We start from the raw sequence: 19,059 nt of genomic DNA on the forward strand, positions 1-19,059 counted from the left end.
TCAAAAACATCATTAAAGAGTATTAATAATATAATATTATAAATACAAAACGATGCTAGAAAGTATGCAAAGGTTTCTCCGAAAAAAGGGTTTAATTTTTTGTTTATTTGTTTTGAAAATATTTAAAAACTATATTTGTTAAGTTTTCAAGAATTATACATTTAAAATTATAAAATAAAAAATATAATTTAAAATTATTATATTATTATTATTTAACCTTAAAACTCCGCAACCAAACCAAAAATCGAAATAATGCAAGAGTAAGGGCACATTTAATAGATAGATTTTTGGAATATTGCACAATACAAATATATAAAATGGCTACTGATAAGGATAAAGACCGAAAATATTTAGTAATCATCATCACAAGATGATCTCGTTCTTAAAGCTGCGACTAAGCTCCTTGTGCGGCAGTACAATGCTGTTCAGTAGGATCTTCTCGGCGGGCACCTGCACGAAACAGCCTGAAAAAATTAAGATTTATTTAGAAAAAGAGGCCCAATGATTCTACCAAGGATTCTTACCCAATATGGTAATCGAAGGATTTAACTTTCCTTCGTTGTTGAAAAGCGGTGGGTTTTCCATTTTAGCAAAAGGCTTGTTAGGATCCGGATCACTGGGTGTGCCCTCGACGCGTGCCCAAGCTCCGATGGTGGAACCCCTGCCCACAATCGAATGAAGGACAAGCGTGTGGTCTAGGATTTGTGCCTGCTCTAAAACAATCGATTCACGAATGCGGACACCTGGGCCAATTGTCACTCCAGGTCCTATAGCCACATTGGGTCCAAGCTAAGAAATACGTTTATTTACACAGTTTGAAAAGAGATTCCTTGGTTTCTATACCCACCACTGCGCTGTGATGAACAGTGGCACTGGGATGCACATAGACATCGGGGAAAACTGTGCATATCAAGCTGCCGTCTCCTTCTCCACGTTTGGTTCCCACATTGGCCAATCTCTCCGGATGCGTTTTCTTATACAGGCCCAAGTAGTGACGGTTGGCGTAGATGGCCGATCCGGCTGTCTTCAACTGGGACCACCAATTAGGCACCGGCATGGCGAAGAGCTTATCAGTTCCAGCTAGCGGAGTGAGCACTTCCTGCTCCCATTTGATATGGCCTTGCTCTCTTCCATTTCCATTTCCGTTTCCATTGCAGAATCCCTGGCAGCCGTATTCCTGGCCCCTTGAGTGGAAAATCTGAGCCAATACAGTGAATATATCCATAGAGCAGACATACACTCCGCAGTTGATGAAAGTGGACACATAGGAGCTTGGTTTTTCCACATAATGGGAGACAGCTCCGCTACTCCTATCAAAAACCAGACATCCATAATGCAGCGATTGCTGGCGCGTTGCCTCCGTGGACATGATGGTCACGAGAGCACTCGATGGACGCTTCTCATGGAACTCGCATAGTTCCTGCAATGGAAAATCAGCGCAGACGTCTCCGTTGAGAACAAAGAAGGCACGTGGATTTCCAGCTCTTATTTGATCCCGGAAGTGGTACATTCCACCTGCAGTTCCTAAGGCAGTGAACTCTTGAAGATACCTAGAATCAGGGACACGTCATTGTAAGGTATAGATTTAGTTTTAACTGAATAAGAACATTGCTGTTTATATATCTGCTATTAAAGTTCAAAAAATAGAATAGTAATAGTAAGGTAAGGTGAGTATTCCAATTTGATCAGTATAAACCAGTTGGTTTGCAGGATCCTCTAAGAACGCACCATTTGTTCACCTAGAAGTACCCACCTGATATTGATGTTGCTGCTGCTGTATAAGGTCTGCATGTCGCCCACAAATCCCTCCATCTGGGTCTGTGGATAGTAACCGATAATCAGGATCTCCCGGAGGTCCGGTAATTGGGCACAGGCCTCTATATGATGAGCGATTAAAGGACGACCGGCCAGGGGAAAAAGCGGTTTGGGCGTGTCCAGAGAAAGAGGGCGAAAACGGGTGCCCTTTTGGGGACCGCCGATCAGGATCACGGCCTTCAGCATGATGTGCGTACAGCGGACAGGTGACTAATGCCGATCGATCAATTCGTGGCCAGATTCACCAGGACGTATTTTTTATGTTTACGTTGCTAGAAAATATTCGGTACTACAACAGCTGACTGCGCTAACAGCCCTTGGAATAACTGATAACAGACTTAACAGCACGCTAGTTTATTGCCGTTAACTTAACATAAGCATGTATTTTGTATAAATAATAAAGTTTGTTTATGCTTGATAAATATTTAATTAATTAAGTATTTTCTTCCATTACTATTCCATAGATAATGTTTTGACAATTTTCTGTGAATGTATTTTATAAATGAACTTCTTTGTTCTTAAAGCGAAGTATTAATTAATCTACATCATCATCCACATCAGAAAAGGTTTATTTTTATTTATTTGTAATATTGGCAATAAACTGATAATTAATTCTACTGCGAAATTATACGGAAATTGAAAATCACTACCCTATTAATATAAACATTACACAAACAAATATCTAAGTTAAGTTGTGAGTGCGCACTGTATCTGAGCTGGAAGACTGTTACCGGTACAGCACTAGAAATACTTTCCAGTGGGAAATCTCCAGTTATGCTTAGCCCAACACTGAATTAATTTTCCAGTACATGATTTGGAACAATTTGATTTTAATCTATTTTATACAACGAAAACCATTTAATAAATGTCTTTAAATACACAAAAAGAACAAAGGCGTAGCACTGAATTTATGGATAGTTGTTTACATGCTGTAAAGCAAATACTCTGACGGTAGCAGCAATACGAAACAGTGTATGGGAGCTCCTCGATACGAATCCGTGAAATTAGCGCACCAGATCCTCAGGGTTGAACATGCCGCGAGCGCGACGCAGAATAGAGTCCTTGCTGGCGTCGTAAGGATGATCTTTCGAGGGGATCTCAAGTACAGCAGGAACGGGCGACGTATGTGCGTCGATCACGTGACGGATGAGCTCCGCGCAGTTCTGGTTGATTAGAATAATGTCGATGTCGTCCCGCTTCAGGAATCGCTTGAAGCAGTCCTCCAGCTCGCTGACGGCCGTATTCTTGTCGACCACCATGAAGTTGGGATGACGATTCTTGTTGATCTCGCCAACACCGCCGAGAAGGAATCCCACACAGGTGTCCTCGTCGCCAATAACGCTGATTAGCTTACCCTTAATTGCAGAGTGGAGAGCCATTTCGTTGGATTTTTCTGTATTTTTTCAGGGAGCGATGTGAACAGCGAAAATAAAACCTGACTCTGGAAAAAAGTTCGGGTCAGCTGGTTTCTATCACATGACCCAATTGCTTTTAACAGCACTGGAATGCGTTTAACATCACAGTGTTTTTTCAGTATTTTTATGGAAGTAAGTAAATACCAATATTTAACGTTTTTTAAGGCAGTGGGACCATGCCCCATGTGAGGCCTTATAGCTGACATTTCTTCATATATTGCCAAATAATGTTCCGACTTCGAAAATCTTTGGTAGATCGAGTAGATCCGCAGTTTGTGGACGTTAGATTGGGCGTGGCTGGATGAAAACTCGCGCCGAGCTGCAGTGGCCTCTCTAAATTACGTATTCGTAAGCTTAACTTTCTAGCTCTTATAGTTCCAGAGATTTTCTCATTTTCGGTTTTTCGAGTTTTGTGGGCGTTGGAGTGGGCGTGGCTAGATGGGAAAATACAATTGACTTAATCCTTACCGAGCATTTCTCCAAAATACGAAAACCGTCTTTCTAGCTTAGTGGGCGTAACAGTGGCCCCAAGATTCTTCATGCTCCTTATCTGTTGATAATTGAATATAAATAATGATTTTACAGGTTTTTCTGTTATACATATATACATATCGTATAAAATAATATTATCTTTTCGACTTATTTTCTTCTTGTTATAATCTACTATGAGGTCATATGCACAAGTATGTGAATAAAAAAATATAATTTAATGGTTTGCTGGAATTTCATAAAAGCAAAAAAACCCAACTGATAACACCAGCTTATAGACTTCTTGCTGATGAATAACGACTTCATTTTGAAAAGCTGTTCTCAACTGAGATGACGGTGTCAGCGGCAGCATGGATTATTTTATTCGGTTTCCTTATGCTAACCCAAGGATCGGCCTTACTTCTAGATGAGAACTGTGGTGTTTCAAATGCTTATAAAAAAAGAATTATTAATGGTCCTGAGGTGACACCCCTTTCTAATCCCTGGATGGCTGTAGTTGAAACTGCGAATGACTATGTTTGTGGTGGAACGCTTATCAATCAACGTTGGTATTCCGGAGAGAAGTTCGACATGGATATATAACTAATTTGTAAAATTTTAACAGGATTCGTCTTGACGGCTGCTCATTGTATGTGCAAATCAAATGATTGCAAAGACAAACACAACGATCTGTAAGTTTTTACAGTGAATTTTCGGTAATATTTAAGCTAACAAAAGTATTTGAGAGCACAACTCCTGAATGAATTGTAATTAGAAATTCTATTTAATTGACAGCTTTGTTCGCTTAGGAGTTCATAATCGAACAACGGATCGGGAATCTGGTCATCTACATGAACGTTTTCGCGTTGTGAATTCTCACTTACACCCTAATTTTGAACATGTCAATTCGTCAAACGACATAGCTTTGCTGGAATTAGAAAGAAATGTGATTTACAGTCATCAAATTAAACCGATATGCGTTCTGTTGGATGGTCGTCAAAAAATTAGAACAGATGATGTACAACGTTTCACTGCAGCCGGTTGGGGAAAAACAGAGAGTAAAGATCTAAGTGATGTACTTAAAAGTGTTCAGATCAATAGAATCGAGAAAATACGATGTATTAGGCACTTTTGGAGGGCTTTAAATGACGCACAAATATGTGGTGGCACTGGAAACTTGGCCGATACTTGCCAAGGTGATTCAGGAGGTCCCTTGTATTCGAAATCTTTCTACGGCGGCGTATGGAGAAATACTCAATTTGGTATCATTAGTTATGGGTCCGAGCAATGTGGCGGATTAGGTGTCTACACCGATGTAATGAGCCATATTGACTTCATAAAGCAAATTGTCTTGATGTCAGATATCAAGGTCCTACTCCCAAAGATTGATTTGCTGGATAGAAGTTGCCTAGACGATGGAAAATTACCAACCAGTGAAAGATCGGGTCCAGATACATTCCCATGGCTTGCTGAGGTTTATTTTGACTCTTTTCTGCTGTCCTATGGAGCACTCATATCCAACCGTTTGTACTTGCTATGATTTTCCTTTATTTTCGATTAAAAATATTATATTTTTTTTAGGTTTTGTGGTGACAACTGCACAGTTTATACCCGCCAATAGTTCATTGTAAGTAGTTTGATTTTCTAACTAGAAGGCATTTTTTATTTAAAATATTTTTTTACAGAAAAGTTATATTGGGTGAGGACACCTACAAAGTCAAAACTGTCCATATTCACAATGATTTCGTGGATCTTGGGAAGAATAACATAGCTTTACTTGAATTGGAGAGAAAAGTCCAGTACACAGGTAAGTTTTTAGGCAAACCGAATTACTTATCGATAATTTGTTTTCTCAATCTGAGTAGAATTGATAAAGCCAATTTGTTTGCCCTCACCTAAGAACAAAATTGAGCAGATTAAGTTCCAAAAGAAGGCGAAAGATGAGCAGAATCTCACTGTCGTTGGCATATCGAAGGCGAAGCTTATTCGGCGGATGGTTTCCAGCGAATGCTACAACCAGGATTACCAGGAGATCGGGGATGGACAAATGTGCATGGAGCATCCTAATACAGTAAGCATAGCCATGGGCAGTCCCTTGGTCAAGCCGCTTCGTCACGGCAATAGTAGGGCATTCACACTCGTCGGCTTGGCCGGTTTTGGTCGTCTCGAGGACCACTCACCAGACGTCTATACCAATGTTTTGAGCTATATGGATTGGATCGGAGCTATAGTGTAAAAGCCTTTCATTTCAACATCATAATTTTATAAAAAAAAAAACTATCAAATATTATATGACAACAATTTTGAAAAATACAATACGATCAGTACTGTAATTTACATTTTTACTAAGTATTCCCAATCTTTGGATATTTGTAAAAAGTATTAAATCATTTATATTTTGACTAATTATTTCAAAAAAAAGGTTTTCATCTTTTGAAATGTTCCCAAATATGGTTCCTCGACACAAATTTCATTATTTTCTATGAGCGATTGTTTGATGGTGTAAATTCTATGCTTTTTTTTCATTCACTTTCTTAACTGCTAATTTTGCTCAGATGCTTTAATTCGACTAGATATCCAAGTCTTAAAGGACGTAACATCTGTATAGACACTAGGATCATGGCCATAGCTCATGATCCCAAACTGTGCGATGATTATTTTTCCACGGTAATTTAAAGTTGCCGTCAGTGGAGAGCCGGAATCGACTGATCGTCCAGTGATCAAGATCTGCGTCCGGCCATGTTGCGACTCGTTCTCATTCTTTTGGGTAACATAAAGGCTTTGCAGGATTGGCTGACTGCCTGATCCCGAAACCGATTCATTCCAGCCGTAAGCCGAGAATATTGGTATAGCCGCTGATATAACCTCATCATCTAAGACAACGCAAATAGGGCGGTTGTTAGCTGCGGAAGTAAATGATTAAACGGAAAACGACGTTGATATCTTTTACACTAACTTACTTTTGAAAATAACTTCATTGTTTAGTTTTAGCATTGCTATATCATTAGTCGTGTCATTGAAATTCCGATGAATAGAAACTGTATGTACATAATATGACGCCATGCCCAAGTTCACATATCTAAGCCAAGGAATCAGGATACTTCAATTGAATATGACCAAAAGCTAATGGGTACTTACAGTGTTTTCTGTCCCTTTACACAGTGAGCAGCTGTAAGGACGAAACCTAGAAATGGTTTAAAGCTTATATACTTGAAGGATTTTATTTAAAATGCTTTTAAAACTCACGTTTGTGAACTAATGTTCCACTGCAAACGAAACCCATGGTACTGTATATTCTTGCCATCCAAGAAGCAGAGCCTCCTTGGTCGATGCAGTTTTCATCCAAGAGCTGGGATAATCCTTTATGGAAAATCACCAAAGCTATAAGAGTTAACATAGAGAGAGTCACGGAACACATTATTTCGTGACAAAATATAACTTCTTACTGACAGCAAAGAAGGAAAACTGAGAAGAAATTTATCAATACACGCTTTGCGCTGCGTGACCTATAAAAACCAAGAGCGATAATGTCAAGTTTTCCGACTAAGAGTTACTCAATTTCCGAAAAAATCTAAATATATGATCTATCTTTTTTGTTTAAGTGAAAACTCTTTAAATAAAAATTTAAGTTATTTCCAGTTAACGGGAACCGAGCTAAATACAGAAAACCCAAAAGCTAATTATAATAATTTATTTTTACATTTTGTTGGGACTACCAAAAGTTTGATATTTATTAACATAATATGCTTTTAAAAAATTTGCTGTCAAAATTGTCGCACTGGAAAAAATCTGAGTTATAAATAATTTTTTTAGTTAATAATTTTTTTGGTAATTAATGAGCAACTTTCGAGAAATTAAGCTAAATATAGATCGATATAGAGTACCTGTAATTCAGGAATTACAATCGATTTGCTATAATAGTCCTAAAAACATTTAAAATATTCATTAGAAAAAAAACTTACATATATAAAATGCTAAATATGTATATATTTAGGAAACAATATTTTAGTATTTTTCCCGGTCAGTTCTTAAAAATCATCATTTAAGGTCGGTCACACTATAATTCAAGCAAGAAGCAGCACGCGCCGCAGAAATTTGCCAATAATTTTCGCCCTCGAAATCGTCGCAAGAGGAGGCGTCGTGAGATGGCAATGGCAACGGGAGCAGGATCTGGAGCAGCGGGAGCAGGGGCGTCCGTGGAGCAGCTGGTGGCCCAGACACTGCAGGCGGCCACAAATCCGAGCCACGAGATCGTCCAGAAGGCGGAGGCGCAGCTGCGTGAGTGGGAGCAGCAGCCTGGGTTTTTTCCCACGATTGCCCGGCTGAGCATGCGGCGAAGCAATTGCAGCGATGCCCAGCATGGCGGGACCTCCAGCACGGAGGACTCCGAGGTAAAGGTGCGTTGGATGGCGGCAGTCTATTTGAAGAATGGCGTAGAGCGCTACTGGCGGCCCAATTCACGGCAGGAGCTGCCCGCCGATCAAAAACAGCAGATCCGCGAGGTTTTGTTGCGACATTATGATGCGGAAGAGGTGCCCCAGGTGGCCCTACAGATAGCCGTGCTCTTGGGTCGCCTTGCACGAACGGACTATCCGCGATTCTGGCCGGAATTGCTTCCCACACTAATGAAGCAGCTACAAGCTTGCAATTCGGATGCGGAATCTGCCCTCCAGCAGCGTATTCTCATTGTCCTGCACTATGTCCTCAAGGCCTTGGCGTCCCGGCGACTTATGGCCGAGCAGCGAGCCTTCGAAGAGCTGGGTTCACAGATCTTTGCCTATCTGGCCTGGGACATATGGGCCCCTTTAACGACCCGTTTCCTGCAGCTCGTTCGCAAGGAGGAAGCCTTGGCTCTCAGTGCTCTGCAGCGGACCTATGTAGTGATGAGATCCTTACGAAAACTTGTAGTCTACGGCTGCGCTAAGCCGTACAAATCCACAGATCATATGAACTTTGTGGAGCAGCTCTTCCAGCGGCTGCGTCAGTGCCTAGAGTTGCGCTATGAACTGAGGATGGGATCAGCGTCGCCTGGAACTGCCGCGATACTCACCGAACTGGAGCGCTTTGTGATTAAGATGATGAAGACCCTCAATGAACTGATGGAGCGGCATTCGGTCTCCTTTGCGAGGTTCGTTCCGGTGGCCTTGGAGTTCAGCTTCCACTATGTGTTCCATGAGGGCACCGCCCTTATCTTCGATGCTGGAAATCGCATCAACTTTGATAACTTTGCAATACAAGCGCTAAACATGCTTAAAGGTATCATGCTGAGCGGCAACGATAGCATCAGTGCTCCGCCCGAGGGTGGAGCTTCTATAGAGGAAGAGCTGTTAGCCAGTGCTGCCCAGAGTCATGCCAAGTTCTTCACGGCGGAAAGAGTGACCTATATATGCGAGAAGATCGTGACGCACTATTTTTTGCTCACGCAGCAAGAGTTGGAGGAATGGCAACAGGATCCGGAAGGCTATGACCAGGATGACGGCGGTGGCGATGCCTGGAAGTACGCTTTAAGGCCCAGTGTGGAGACTCTATATTTCACCTGTTTTACGCAACACTCGCAAGTAATGATTCAGGAGGTTCTTCGCTTTGTTAGACGCGCCCAACAGCTGCAGCTTACCCCGGAATCTGATCTGAAGGCCATCCTCCTGAAAGACGCCATTTACAATGCCGTAGGGCAGGCTGCCTTCCACTTCTTTAACAAACTGGATTTTGGAGCCTGGCTTACATCGCAGTTGCTGGCAGAGCTGCGCATAGAAGCTCCCAATTTTCGTATCCTTCGTCGTCGGATCATTTGGCTGGTGGGCCACTGGGTGGGCGTGCAGTTACCCAGAGAGCTACGCCCTTTGGCTTACGAGGCCTGCCTGCATCTTCTTCGACCGCAGGAAGACATGCCTACGAGGCTGGCAGCTGCCAGGACTTTAAATTTGCTGATCGACGACTTTGAATTCATGCCGGAGGCATTTCATCCGTATTTCCCATCGCTCTTCGAGGCCCTTTTCCTGTTGCTCCATGAGGCCGGCGAGTGCGACACAAAGATCGTTGTTCTCGGAACCATGACGCTACTTGTAGAGAAGATGAGCGAGTACATTGAGCCGCAAGCGCTTCAGTTCATTGCGTATTTGCCGCTTCTTTGGCGCGAGAGCGAAGAGTACGACCTCTTGCGTTGCGCCATCATTGGTACCCTAGAGCAGCTCGTACGAACTATTAGGGATGTCCCAGAGCCAATGAAGCCCTTCCTCTACAGCGTTATCGAGTTGAGCACTGACCTCCAGGTGAGCTATGCATAAATATAAAATTTGCGACTAAGGTAGGAGCTTTAACTAGAAAGGTTGCTCAGTTTTCTATGTATATTTCAATTTGCTTTAAGTTGTCATGACTTTAGTCGAAAATTTCCTAAGAATAGGAGGCCCAGCGAGTGACGTCTACTATCCAGTTCGTAAAATTCAAGACATCTGTGTAGACTCCGGGTCCGCGACACAATTTGTTGCCATAGCTGACTATTCCAAATTGAATGGTCCGGATTATTTGGCCATTTGACATTCTGTGCACCAGCGGGCCACCCGAGTCACCACTACAAGTGTCCGCTCGTCTCTTACCTGCACAGATCTGTCCCCAACCTAAGGAAGTACGCAGGGATCGCTCACATTCGCTGGGGTTTAGCTTGATCAAGGTCACTGTCTGCAAAGTAGTAGCCGAATTGATAAGGTCGGTTTTACCCCAACCCGTGGCTTCGTATGTGGCACTATGGCGGACCTGATTTGGATTCTTGATCAAACAAATCGGTCGGATGTGAACTGCAAAACAGTTTTGGGTATTAAAATAATGTGTTTTATAATTCTTTGCATCTTACCTTTAAACTCGACGGTCCCCTTAAGTTTAAGCAATCCAATATCGTAGCTCTGTCCTATATTTTTATCGAATAAATAATGTCGGTAGCCATATTCTACCTCATACTCTTCATAAGGGGGCATGCAAATGTACATTGTACAATCCCATTTTGTAGATATATCATGTTCCCCCAGACGAACCGTTCTGCGTTGAAGGATCTTAAGATCTTCCTGCACAAATTAGGAGTTCTGTCTACTTACAACATATGGGCCTGATCCATGCAGTGCGCTGCGGTCAATACAAACCCTAGGAGAAAAGATGATTAAGTTCAGAACTTAACTATAATAAATTGTTGTATTAAGTAACTACAAACTTCTTGTGATTAAAGTGCCAGCACAAATTAAAAACGAGTTGATGTGCAAATATGCTAACCAAGGACTCGATCCTATTTCTGCATCTCTGCCCCCAACGATTCTTGTTGTCGCTGGAAGGTTGATGGTGGTTCCGCAATCGGGTTCTAGAAACTGGGCTTTTAGCTTCATTTGTTGAAAAATAAGCACAGCGAATACCAAAATCCACACTGATTTCATTTGGACTCTATCACGAGTTCAGTTTCCTTCGGCGGTTTAGCTAGAATGAAATAATTGAATAGAAACCAACCACTCTTATCAATATATAACATTAATATATTCTATATATATAATATATTTTTATTTGCTTGCAAAGATAAGTTTTTATTAATCTTCAAAGTATTTTTATGGGTAATTTAAAAAAAAATATAAAATTAATCATGAGTTTAGTATTATTTTAGCATTTATGTATATTTAAGAATTTTTTATATGCAATTTTGACGAACCATTTTTATGTCCGCAGCAACACTCACACGTCTACCTCATCGAGGATGGTATTATGCTTTGGCTGGCGGTGATTGGAAATTCAACGGCGTTGACGCCCGAGTTACTTGCGCTATGCGACCACCTGCTGCCCATCATTGAGATGTCATCAGAGAATCTGCGCACCGTTCTGCAGCTGATCCACGCCTATATACTACTAGATGCTCAGGCCTATCTGAGTCGGTACGGTGAAGGATTCGTTGCGTACTGCGTACGCTCTTTCGAGGACATTCGTGTCGAAGGCATAATCGCCATGCTGCGCATCTTCGAGACATGCCTGAAGACGGACGCGGCGATGGGATTACGACTGGTGCGACCGGCACTGCCCTTCGTCTTCCAGCAGGTGTGCCTTAAGCAGGAGTATCCGATGACTATGGGATGGTATCTCACGATCGTGGCACGCACCCTTCTCATCGACCAGGCCGTTTTCATGTCGGTAGTTCAACAGTTACCGCAAGCGGACGCTTTAGCCTGTATCCTCGATGTGTGGATTGAGATGTTCCCAAAGGTACCAGACACGCACGCCGAGAAGCGTAAGCTTTTTTGTTTGGCCTTCGCATCGATCTTCGGCAGCAACGAACTGCTTCTTGCTCGCCTTCCCCATATTCTGCAGCTGGTGGACGAGACACTAGGGGAGGTAATGGACAAGCAGTATGCCGCTGCCGAGGAGGGTGCGTCCAAGACCACGCCACGCTTTTACGACTCATTGGTCATACATGACGAGCACGAACTGGACGAGCTTCAGCAGCAGCTAGGCGGTGGCGGTGGCGAGGACTTTCACGGCAAAGCCTATCCGACCAAGACCTACCACGACGATCGACACCGGCAGCTGATCCTCAAAGACCCCGTCTACAAGATCCCCCTCACCGAGTATCTCAAATGGCAGCTGCAGTCGTTGCAGGCACAGCTGGGATCCCAGCGTTACGAGCAGCTAATGTGCTCCGTGGTTCCCGAGGTACTGGAAAGGATTACACTGTACATAGAGCAGACGGTGCCCAAGGCCTGCGTGGTGTGCGCAGGCTCCGGCTCCGGATCGGGAGCGCCTACGGACGAGACGCTCTCCGAACCGGTCGAGTCCGGCTGATCCCGGACTGCTGTGCTTCAAAAGCTTTCTACGCTAAGTTATTAATGTATTTTGTATTGAAATTATATATTTTTAATTGTTAAAAACTATATTTTAGTAGTTAATCCACCGCTGGTCTCCGCTCCATCTTGCCTCTTAGCAGCGTGCGTATCGTTTCGTCCTTCTGCTGCAGTTTGTGGCGCAACTTGTCCAGCTCCTCAGCATTTCGGGCGTGGAGTCCGCGAAGTTGCGACTCTTTGTGCTGGACAAGCACTTCCAGACGACGCACCGACTCATATGTGTCGCGTACCTCGGCTTGACCAGCCTCTAGCTTTTGCGCCCATTGCAGAGCCATTCTCAGGCGAGCCTTTAGCCGATCTCTACCGTGTTTGGCCTTCTCGGTGCTACGGACGAGTGAAGCTGCTCGTGCGGTTGTTGCTTGCAGCTGATCCTGGAGAGAGGCTCGCTCCCTTGCGTGCTCCTGTCTCAATTGCTCCAGCAGGGCTTTGCACTGATTCACAGCTTCCGATTCGGCGGGAACAGGTTGTTGAACCGGAGCAGGTGCAGGTGCAGGAGCAGATGGAACACTTTTAAGGGCTGCCAATTCTGATTTAGTTCGCGCATAAGCAGCCTGCAGGTGGTCCATGTCCAGAAGCAGTGTCTGCGTGCGCTGTTCATAGCAGTGCATCACTTCCACCAGCTTTTCCTTGGCCAAGTCTGTCTTGCGGGTCTGGGCCTCTGCCTTGGAGCGGCAAACGCCTAACTGGGCCTGTAGGCACACGCGCTCTTCACGCCAGCCGCCAAGATCGCGGCGCAGTTGCTCCTGGGATTGCAGCTGTATGGGATGGGGTTTAAGGTTAAATTCCATTTCCTAAGCGTTGTCTAAATTCCTACCAGTTTGGTGTTCTCCTCCAAAGCTCTCTTTAGTTCCCCGGTAAAGTGTTCGAACTCAGTGTTAAATTGAGCCAAGAGTGCATCCTTATCCCTTAATGACTCATCGTAGGCCTGCAGGAGTGGACCCAGCGTGTGGGTTGGTAACGGTGGACATGATGCAGATGACGAGTTTGCTTTCGCGGATCCTCCACATGGTAAAGCTTCCTCCCCGTGTCGTCTTTGGTCCTGGTAGCTCTCGATCTGCACATTTAGTCTGAAGACAAGGGTCTTAAGCATGTCCACGTCACTGGATAGCGTTTTATTCTGTCCAAGAACAGTGTCCATGCGCTGACCAAGCTGCTGGCAGCGAGTGCAGTTGGCCACCTGCTGCTCTGCCTCAGCCAGACGCCGTTCCAGTTGACCATTATCCTGTCGGAGTTGGTCGTTCTCCTTGGCGAATTGGTCGTTGTACCGATGCAGGGTGGCTAACCGCTGGACAAGCTGTTCCAATTGCTGTTCCTTGGCCTGCAACTGTGTTAATTTTGCATGGTAGTTATCAGGGAATCATATGGGACTTCTTTAGGAGCTTACCAACGTGTTGAAGGATCGCTCTTTCCTGCGGTCCTTTTGCACAGAGCCCGAGATATCCTGTCGTTGTTTCACTTCCACCTCTACGCTACGTGAGCGACGACTAAAGTTACCCGACAGCGTCTGAAGGACCTTCCGGTTCCTCTTCGGCTGCAGCTGCTGCTGGTGTTGCTCCGGATCTGGTTGATCCAGGTCCGTGATCATCACATTTCGCGTGCTCATTCTGGCTTCGCTTTCTCAAATCCTGACACTTTCTGCCTGGGCTGCTTGTAAACAAAGGTAAAACCACACCCGTCCCAAGACCCGTGTCCTGGCCACGTTGCCATGGCTTCCCTTCGGGTGTTTGACCCTGTTTTTCGGCCCGCCTGTCAGCCACCCTCTTCCGGAAAGGGTAACCCGCCCTCTAGAAAGTACATGTATCGATACCTGTTTTTTGGAAATTTTCCCTTGACTATGGAAGAGTGCGAGGTATAATAATTTTTAAAAGTGTTTACAAAAGTATGAAGAAACCATTTCAGATCTTTTTAATTTAAATGACTTACAAATTTATTAAGAATTTATACGATTTAACATATTTTTAGCAAAAAACAACTAACAAAAAGAATAATAAAATTGGGTCGTGTTGGAGAGGGCGTGAAAATCTGCATAATCTCAACGATCTAACCCTTCCAGTTCCCGAGATTCCCATAGACATGGTATAGACATACGAACACAGGAAAATGACTTTATACTCTATGGTTTTTAGGACCGGAAACGCTTTCTTCTTCAATTCAAAGAATTCACTATAAGCACTATAATAAGAGGTAGTATTATTTTCGAATGACTCCTGGTTGGTAATATGCTCAGGAATTCATAACTTATCGCTATAATCGGAAAATAATGTTATTTATGAAAAAACACCGAAGAGCAAAACTCTAATAAATTTTCTGTGAAACCTAAATTAGCTTTATGAAATTCTTTAAAATACAAGATTAGTGTAAGGGCATTCCGATGCCGCATTGGGAATTTTATGAATGACTTTGAGATAAGCATTCTATGAGCATATATATGGTGAAGATCAACTTCCAGCTCGAACAGTCGGCTATTAAATCGTCGCGATGAGGGGTGTTATTATAGCGATCACAGTGCTCGCCATAGGAGTAGGCTCTATGCTGGCAGCTGGTGAATATTTGGATCCAGATTGTAGTGTGAGTTTTGGTTTTAGAATAAGTGGCGGCAAGGATGCGGAAATAAATAAATATCCGTGGATGGCCTTCATCCATTCCTCAACGAAACTAATTTGCGGCGGAAGTCTTATTACTAATCGTGGGTATTTCTTGAATGTGAATTTTTATTTGATCTGTAACGTAAGTTTCCTTGAATAGGTTTTGTCCTCACAGCAGCGCATTGTGTTGGTAATGGAATGGCAGTGTAAGGAATTTTTCTTTGAGAGAAATCAAATTGTGTTCCACCCTAAAGGCATATTTCCTAATGATTTGCTTTGATCAGAAAGGTTCGTCTCGGAGAGTATAATGCTAGCTCCATACTTGACTGCGACGACAAGATCTGTAACTTGAAAACCGAGGAGTACAACATTGACATGGCGTTTCGACATGGAAAGTATTCTCTTCGCGGTCATGTGAATGACATAGCACTGCTTCGCTTGGAACGAGCTGTGAAATATAAAAGTGGGTCCTAAGAATCAAGTTTTCCTTAAGAAAACACTAAGCTTTCCTTTTTCAGTTCACATTCGACCCGTATGCATAATTTTGGATAACCATTTGAGAGCTAAAATCGATCGACTTCAGTGGTTTATAGCCACTGGCTGGGGCGAAACCAATACGAACAAGACGATAGATGTGCTCCAGGTCGTTAGACTTCACCGTTACGATCCACAACGCTGTGTTAATAATCTTCGCAACTTTATCCATAAAAGTCAAATCTGTGCCGGAAGCAACGGAGGCGATACGTGTGGCGGTGACTCCGGTGGTCCGCTCGTCCGGAGTGTGCACCACAAAGGAAAGGTGGTATCGGTGCAGTTAGGTGTGGTCAGCTACGGCAGTAGGGATTGCGATGGACTCGGCGTTTACACGGACGTCTACAGCTATATCGATTGGATTGAAAAAATTGTGCGGCTAAACACCAATGTAACTGCACCAAAATGGCCCAATAAATGATCTGTCAGATTATATTCAATGCCATGGCCACAGATGACCAGAGATAGTCAGATTACTTTTTGATATATGGATGCTTATTTAATTTAAAGAAACGTAATAAATAACGTAGTATGAGTTATTTTTTAATATACGTACATATATAGAATTAATTCTGTGAACTGATAAAGAAAAAATCACTTGAACTTAAGTAAAATCCATTACTTGGTAAAAAATGTTGACTAACTACACAATTTCTTCAAAGTTATCTTTTAATCCATTAACGCATTCAGAGTCTCTTATTTGATATATCAAGTCTAAATGGAAATTTTACTGATTAATATAATGAATAAATAAATAAAAATTTCAGTTATAAAAGTTTTTTTATATCAAAAGTACTAATTCCAATTTGTCCCTCGAAATATTAATCATTTTTTTCAGTGTATTGCTTATATTTCAATCGAATTGCATTTCCGATAAGCTCTCTGCTCGATTCTCATTTAACAAGTAACGCCAGCTGCCAAGAGTTCAGTAACCAACACTCAGTCACGCAAAATGAAGACATTCCCGGCTTGGATTTGCATTGTTTTGTGCCTGACTTTTCAGGAGACGGCGGTGTTTGCCTATTTTCTGAATCCCACCTGTGGAGTATCCTATGAGTCAAATCTTTCTACCAGAATAATGCGCGGATCAACTGCCATAATTAAATCGGCTCCGTATATGGCTTATTTGTATGTGTCTAACAAACTTACATGCGGCGGATCAATAATCAGTCAAAGTTGGTACATTGAAATTTATGAATTTATCATTTTTTGTGCTAAATACTTCTTTATTTTTAGGATATATTCTAACTGCCACTCACTGCATAGAACCCAAAATGTAAGTATTTCTTTCTTACACTAAATCCATATGATAAACAACAAGCTATTGATATTCAATTTCAGAAAGGTTCGACTGGGGGAACACGATGTAAGCACTAAATCCGACTGTCAGGGCGCGTCCTGTTCACCTCCTGCTGAGGAGTTTGATGTTGAAAGGGCCATCAGAAATAAAATGTACGGTAGAACATTGACCAACGACATTGCTATGCTTAAGCTGACCAGGAACATTGTGTTTAAAGGTAAAGCTTTTAGATTAATGATCAATGGCCTTAGTATCAAACTAAATGTATTAAATATCTTTCTCTTCAGAACATATTCAACCGATCTGTTTGCTCCTTAATCCAGCTCATTCGCCCAACGTGAATCAATACCAGGCCTTTGGTTGGGGTCGGACCGAAAGAGGTCGTGTTTCGAATGTCCTGCAGACTACGACGCTAATTCATTATGCTTCCAGTTATTGCCAAAATATCCTGTCATTGCCACTCACTCAAAATCAGATCTGTGCTGGGAGTCCCAATACCGATACTTGCCATGGCGACTCCGGAGGACCTCTGGTAGTCAAAGTCAACTACGATGGAATAACCCGTAATCTGCAGCTGGGTGTCGTGAGTTATGGCGAACTACTTTGCAGAAATCCGGGCGTATATACGTTTGTTCCGAATTATATTAGTTGGATCCAAAACGTTATGCAGACATATGGACATTAGGCAGCGAAAATAGATATTGACCTTTGTAAAACTCTTCAAAATAGAAAAAAAATAATAAAAGATGATCATATTTTAACTACATAGCAGAAATCCAGAAGGTCGAAGTTACAGTTCTTGGAAATGAAATGTTGGTTTTCCATTTCCATTTAAAAGCTTATAATCCAAGCATATTTAATCAGCATCGTCAGTTCCATTGAGTTTAGTAACTACGGATCCGTCAAGCAATATGAGAACTTCTTTAGCTTCGCTTGTGATCTGCCTGATCTTTCAGCAGATGGTGGAGAGCGTTGTGTTCCTGAATCCAACCTGTGGGGTGTCCTATGAACCATTTCTCGGCCCAAGGATCATGAACGGTAAAGATGCTGTACTAAGATCAGCCCCATTTATGGCGTATTTGTACAACGCAACCGATTTGTTTTGCGGCGGATCGATCATTAACTCAAGTATGTGAATTACAATTTAAGCCCTAATATTATCTTTATTAAATGAAAATGGTTTTAGGATATATACTGACTGCCGCTCACTGTATCTTTCCACGTCTGTGAGTATAATTCTTAGCAGAATAAACTGTTTTATAAACTTTTGATTCTGCGATTTAGGAAAGTGCGTTTGGGGGAACATGATACTAATTCGAATCCCGACTGTCAGGGGCCAAACATTTGTTCTCCACGATCTGAGGAGTATGAGATTCAAATGGCATCGAGACATGCATACTACGATGAAAGTTCAATAAAAAATGACATTGCTGTAATCAAACTGACTAGGAACATCAGGTTTAATAGTGAGTTGTAGCTAGTAATTTTGAAATTTTTATTCATTGGGATATTATATTTAAATGAATTAACTTTTCTGTTCCCCAGTACATATCCAGCCCATTTGCCTTATTCTTAATCCGGCTAATTCGCCCCGAGTGAATGAATATATTGCCTTCGGATGGGGAAGTACCGCCTTCGCTAGAACTTCCAACGTCCTTCAGACCACAGTACTAAAACCGTACAGCAGGGACTACTGCAACGGGTTTTTTGGTTCCTTACTTACCCGCAATCAGATTTGTGCTGGCTTTGATAATCGGGACACCTGCAAAGGCGACTCTGGCGGACCTTTGGTGGCCAAGGTGAATTTGGACGGGGTTAACCGCTACCTGCAGCTGGGAATCGTGAGCTACGGCCCTAACAAGTGTATGAGTCCAGGAGTCTATACTTTTGTGCCTAATTACATTGATTGGATTAAATCCTCAATAAGGATAAATGGAAATTAATTTAAAGAACTTAACATTTTAAAAATTTCAATTTATGTTTCAAAAGAATCTTATCACTTTAGTAATTATGTTTTTTTTAAATAAATATTTCTTTTTAAAGTGAATTAAATTTGTTTGAAAAGAATAAAAGTTAAAGTTAAA

General features: G+C 42.4%; 10 protein-coding genes across 11 annotated transcripts; 5 read left to right on the forward strand and 5 right to left on the reverse strand.

Annotated features, from left to right (window-relative positions):
- Positions 1 to 253: 253 nt before the first annotated feature.
- Positions 254 to 2,257, reverse strand: LOC108113228 (mannose-1-phosphate guanyltransferase alpha). The gene is made up of 4 exons (XM_017223765.2): positions 1,754 to 2,257; positions 848 to 1,550; positions 525 to 789; positions 254 to 464 (listed from the first exon to the last, which is right to left on the reverse strand). Exons 1-4 carry the CDS (start codon positions 1,999 to 2,001, stop codon positions 364 to 366), a joined length of 1,317 nt encoding a protein of 438 aa, XP_017079254.1. The 5' UTR covers positions 2,002 to 2,257; the 3' UTR covers positions 254 to 363.
- Positions 2,258 to 2,368: 111 nt separating this feature from the next.
- Positions 2,369 to 3,302, reverse strand: LOC108113229 (V-type proton ATPase subunit F 1). Its single transcript, XM_017223766.2, has one exon. The coding sequence runs from the start codon at positions 3,192 to 3,194 to the stop codon at positions 2,820 to 2,822; it is 375 nt and encodes a 124-aa protein (XP_017079255.1). The 5' UTR covers positions 3,195 to 3,302; the 3' UTR covers positions 2,369 to 2,819.
- A 187-nt stretch (positions 3,303 to 3,489) lies between these two features.
- LOC108113374 (prostasin) lies at positions 3,490 to 5,969 on the forward strand. 2 transcript variants are annotated; one of them, XM_017223943.1, is made up of 7 exons: positions 3,490 to 3,578; positions 3,901 to 4,263; positions 4,324 to 4,390; positions 4,494 to 5,221; positions 5,280 to 5,325; positions 5,384 to 5,505; positions 5,564 to 5,969. In XM_017223943.1, exons 2-7 carry the CDS (start codon positions 4,050 to 4,052, stop codon positions 5,932 to 5,934), a joined length of 1,548 nt encoding a protein of 515 aa, XP_017079432.1. In that variant the 5' UTR covers positions 3,490 to 3,578; positions 3,901 to 4,049; the 3' UTR covers positions 5,935 to 5,969. The 2 variants fall into 2 exon arrangements, with proteins under 2 accessions (XP_017079432.1, XP_017079433.1); XM_017223944.1 differs by having other exon boundaries at positions 3,492 to 3,578; positions 4,126 to 4,263.
- A 96-nt stretch (positions 5,970 to 6,065) lies between these two features.
- LOC108113376 (serine protease grass-like) lies at positions 6,066 to 7,165 on the reverse strand. Its single transcript, XM_017223945.1, has 4 exons — positions 6,945 to 7,165; positions 6,837 to 6,882; positions 6,659 to 6,777; positions 6,066 to 6,601 (listed from the first exon to the last, which is right to left on the reverse strand). Exons 1-4 carry the CDS (start codon positions 7,114 to 7,116, stop codon positions 6,240 to 6,242), a joined length of 699 nt encoding a protein of 232 aa, XP_017079434.1. The 5' UTR covers positions 7,117 to 7,165; the 3' UTR covers positions 6,066 to 6,239.
- Positions 7,166 to 7,755: 590 nt separating this feature from the next.
- On the forward strand, positions 7,756 to 12,589 carry LOC108113117 (importin-11). Its single transcript, XM_017223617.1, has 2 exons — positions 7,756 to 9,967; positions 11,397 to 12,589. The coding sequence occupies exons 1-2, from the start codon at positions 7,844 to 7,846 to the stop codon at positions 12,498 to 12,500; spliced, it is 3,228 nt and encodes a 1,075-aa protein (XP_017079106.1). The 5' UTR covers positions 7,756 to 7,843; the 3' UTR covers positions 12,501 to 12,589.
- Positions 9,985 to 11,122, reverse strand: LOC108113119 (chymotrypsin-like protease CTRL-1). Its single transcript, XM_017223619.2, has 4 exons — positions 10,897 to 11,122; positions 10,784 to 10,829; positions 10,546 to 10,727; positions 9,985 to 10,489 (listed from the first exon to the last, which is right to left on the reverse strand). The coding sequence occupies exons 1-4, from the start codon at positions 11,111 to 11,113 to the stop codon at positions 10,089 to 10,091; spliced, it is 846 nt and encodes a 281-aa protein (XP_017079108.1). The 5' UTR covers positions 11,114 to 11,122; the 3' UTR covers positions 9,985 to 10,088.
- Positions 12,535 to 14,424, reverse strand: LOC108113118 (protein Cep89 homolog). Its single transcript, XM_017223618.1, has 3 exons — positions 13,944 to 14,424; positions 13,374 to 13,883; positions 12,535 to 13,314 (listed from the first exon to the last, which is right to left on the reverse strand). Exons 1-3 carry the CDS (start codon positions 14,160 to 14,162, stop codon positions 12,601 to 12,603), a joined length of 1,443 nt encoding a protein of 480 aa, XP_017079107.1. The 5' UTR covers positions 14,163 to 14,424; the 3' UTR covers positions 12,535 to 12,600.
- A 604-nt stretch (positions 14,425 to 15,028) lies between these two features.
- LOC108112181 (CLIP domain-containing serine protease B9) lies at positions 15,029 to 16,226 on the forward strand. The gene is made up of 4 exons (XM_017221990.1): positions 15,029 to 15,245; positions 15,305 to 15,350; positions 15,429 to 15,607; positions 15,663 to 16,226. The coding sequence occupies exons 1-4, from the start codon at positions 15,038 to 15,040 to the stop codon at positions 16,094 to 16,096; spliced, it is 867 nt and encodes a 288-aa protein (XP_017077479.1). The 5' UTR covers positions 15,029 to 15,037; the 3' UTR covers positions 16,097 to 16,226.
- A 300-nt stretch (positions 16,227 to 16,526) lies between these two features.
- Positions 16,527 to 17,791, forward strand: LOC108113380 (serine protease grass). The gene is made up of 4 exons (XM_017223952.1): positions 16,527 to 16,850; positions 16,912 to 16,951; positions 17,017 to 17,192; positions 17,263 to 17,791. Exons 1-4 carry the CDS (start codon positions 16,628 to 16,630, stop codon positions 17,658 to 17,660), a joined length of 837 nt encoding a protein of 278 aa, XP_017079441.1. The 5' UTR covers positions 16,527 to 16,627; the 3' UTR covers positions 17,661 to 17,791.
- Positions 17,792 to 17,886: 95 nt separating this feature from the next.
- LOC108112084 (serine protease grass) lies at positions 17,887 to 18,918 on the forward strand. Its single transcript, XM_017221833.1, has 4 exons — positions 17,887 to 18,103; positions 18,162 to 18,201; positions 18,260 to 18,441; positions 18,521 to 18,918. The coding sequence occupies exons 1-4, from the start codon at positions 17,887 to 17,889 to the stop codon at positions 18,916 to 18,918; spliced, it is 837 nt and encodes a 278-aa protein (XP_017077322.1).
- The last annotated feature ends 141 nt before the right edge of the window (positions 18,919 to 19,059 follow it).

The sequence above is a fragment of the Drosophila eugracilis genome, unplaced genomic scaffold (genome assembly GCF_018153835.1).
Source record: "Drosophila eugracilis isolate 14026-0451.02 unplaced genomic scaffold, ASM1815383v1 contig_90, whole genome shotgun sequence".
Classification (NCBI taxonomy): Eukaryota; Metazoa; Arthropoda; class Insecta; order Diptera; family Drosophilidae; genus Drosophila; species Drosophila eugracilis.

Excerpts from the sequence above, each read along its gene's own strand:
- LOC108113228 (XM_017223765.2), bottom strand. The coding sequence starts at position 2,001 with ATGCTGAAGGCCGTGATCCTGATCGGCGGTCCCCAAAAGGGCACCCGT. Across the intron at positions 790-847 it reads CTGTTCATCACAGCGCAGTG|CTTGGACCCAATGTGGCTAT; the intron begins GTGGGTATAGAA and ends CGTATTTCTTAG. Across the intron at positions 465-524 it reads TCCTTCGATTACCATATTGG|GCTGTTTCGTGCAGGTGCCC; the intron begins GTAAGAATCCTT and ends TAATTTTTTCAG.
- LOC108113229 (XM_017223766.2), bottom strand. The coding sequence starts at position 3,194 with ATGGCTCTCCACTCTGCAATTAAGGGTAAGCTAATCAGCGTTATTGGC.
- LOC108113374 (XM_017223943.1), top strand. The coding sequence starts at position 4,050 with ATGACGGTGTCAGCGGCAGCATGGATTATTTTATTCGGTTTCCTTATG. Across the intron at positions 5,222-5,279 it reads TGGAGCACTCATATCCAACC|GTTTTGTGGTGACAACTGCA; the intron begins GTTTGTACTTGC and ends TATTTTTTTTAG. Across the intron at positions 5,326-5,383 it reads ATACCCGCCAATAGTTCATT|AAAAGTTATATTGGGTGAGG; the intron begins GTAAGTAGTTTG and ends ATTTTTTTACAG.
- LOC108113376 (XM_017223945.1), bottom strand. The coding sequence starts at position 7,116 with ATGTGTTCCGTGACTCTCTCTATGTTAACTCTTATAGCTTTGGTGATT. Across the intron at positions 6,778-6,836 it reads GTAAAGGGACAGAAAACACT|ATATGTGAACTTGGGCATGG; the intron begins GTAAGTACCCAT and ends TCCTTGGCTTAG. Across the intron at positions 6,602-6,658 it reads CAATGAAGTTATTTTCAAAA|CTAACAACCGCCCTATTTGC; the intron begins GTAAGTTAGTGT and ends TTACTTCCGCAG.
- LOC108113117 (XM_017223617.1), top strand. The coding sequence starts at position 7,844 with ATGGCAATGGCAACGGGAGCAGGATCTGGAGCAGCGGGAGCAGGGGCG. Across the intron at positions 9,968-11,396 it reads AGTTGAGCACTGACCTCCAG|CAACACTCACACGTCTACCT; the intron begins GTGAGCTATGCA and ends TTATGTCCGCAG.
- LOC108113119 (XM_017223619.2), bottom strand. The coding sequence starts at position 11,113 with ATGAAATCAGTGTGGATTTTGGTATTCGCTGTGCTTATTTTTCAACAA. Across the intron at positions 10,830-10,896 it reads TGGCACTTTAATCACAAGAA|GGTTTGTATTGACCGCAGCG; the intron begins GTTTGTAGTTAC and ends CTTTTCTCCTAG. Across the intron at positions 10,490-10,545 it reads GGGGACCGTCGAGTTTAAAG|TTCACATCCGACCGATTTGT; the intron begins GTAAGATGCAAA and ends ACTGTTTTGCAG.
- LOC108113118 (XM_017223618.1), bottom strand. The coding sequence starts at position 14,162 with ATGAGCACGCGAAATGTGATGATCACGGACCTGGATCAACCAGATCCG. Across the intron at positions 13,884-13,943 it reads AGCGATCCTTCAACACGTTG|TTGCAGGCCAAGGAACAGCA; the intron begins GTAAGCTCCTAA and ends AAATTAACACAG. Across the intron at positions 13,315-13,373 it reads TGGAGGAGAACACCAAACTG|CTGCAATCCCAGGAGCAACT; the intron begins GTAGGAATTTAG and ends CATCCCATACAG.
- LOC108112181 (XM_017221990.1), top strand. The coding sequence starts at position 15,038 with ATGAGGGGTGTTATTATAGCGATCACAGTGCTCGCCATAGGAGTAGGC. Across the intron at positions 15,246-15,304 it reads CGGAAGTCTTATTACTAATC|GTTTTGTCCTCACAGCAGCG; the intron begins GTGGGTATTTCT and ends TTCCTTGAATAG. Across the intron at positions 15,351-15,428 it reads GTTGGTAATGGAATGGCAGT|AAAGGTTCGTCTCGGAGAGT; the intron begins GTAAGGAATTTT and ends TGCTTTGATCAG.
- LOC108113380 (XM_017223952.1), top strand. The coding sequence starts at position 16,628 with ATGAAGACATTCCCGGCTTGGATTTGCATTGTTTTGTGCCTGACTTTT. Across the intron at positions 16,952-17,016 it reads CACTGCATAGAACCCAAAAT|AAAGGTTCGACTGGGGGAAC; the intron begins GTAAGTATTTCT and ends ATTCAATTTCAG. Across the intron at positions 17,193-17,262 it reads CAGGAACATTGTGTTTAAAG|AACATATTCAACCGATCTGT; the intron begins GTAAAGCTTTTA and ends CTTTCTCTTCAG.
- LOC108112084 (XM_017221833.1), top strand. The coding sequence starts at position 17,887 with ATGAGAACTTCTTTAGCTTCGCTTGTGATCTGCCTGATCTTTCAGCAG. Across the intron at positions 18,202-18,259 it reads CACTGTATCTTTCCACGTCT|GAAAGTGCGTTTGGGGGAAC; the intron begins GTGAGTATAATT and ends TCTGCGATTTAG. Across the intron at positions 18,442-18,520 it reads TAGGAACATCAGGTTTAATA|TACATATCCAGCCCATTTGC; the intron begins GTGAGTTGTAGC and ends TCTGTTCCCCAG.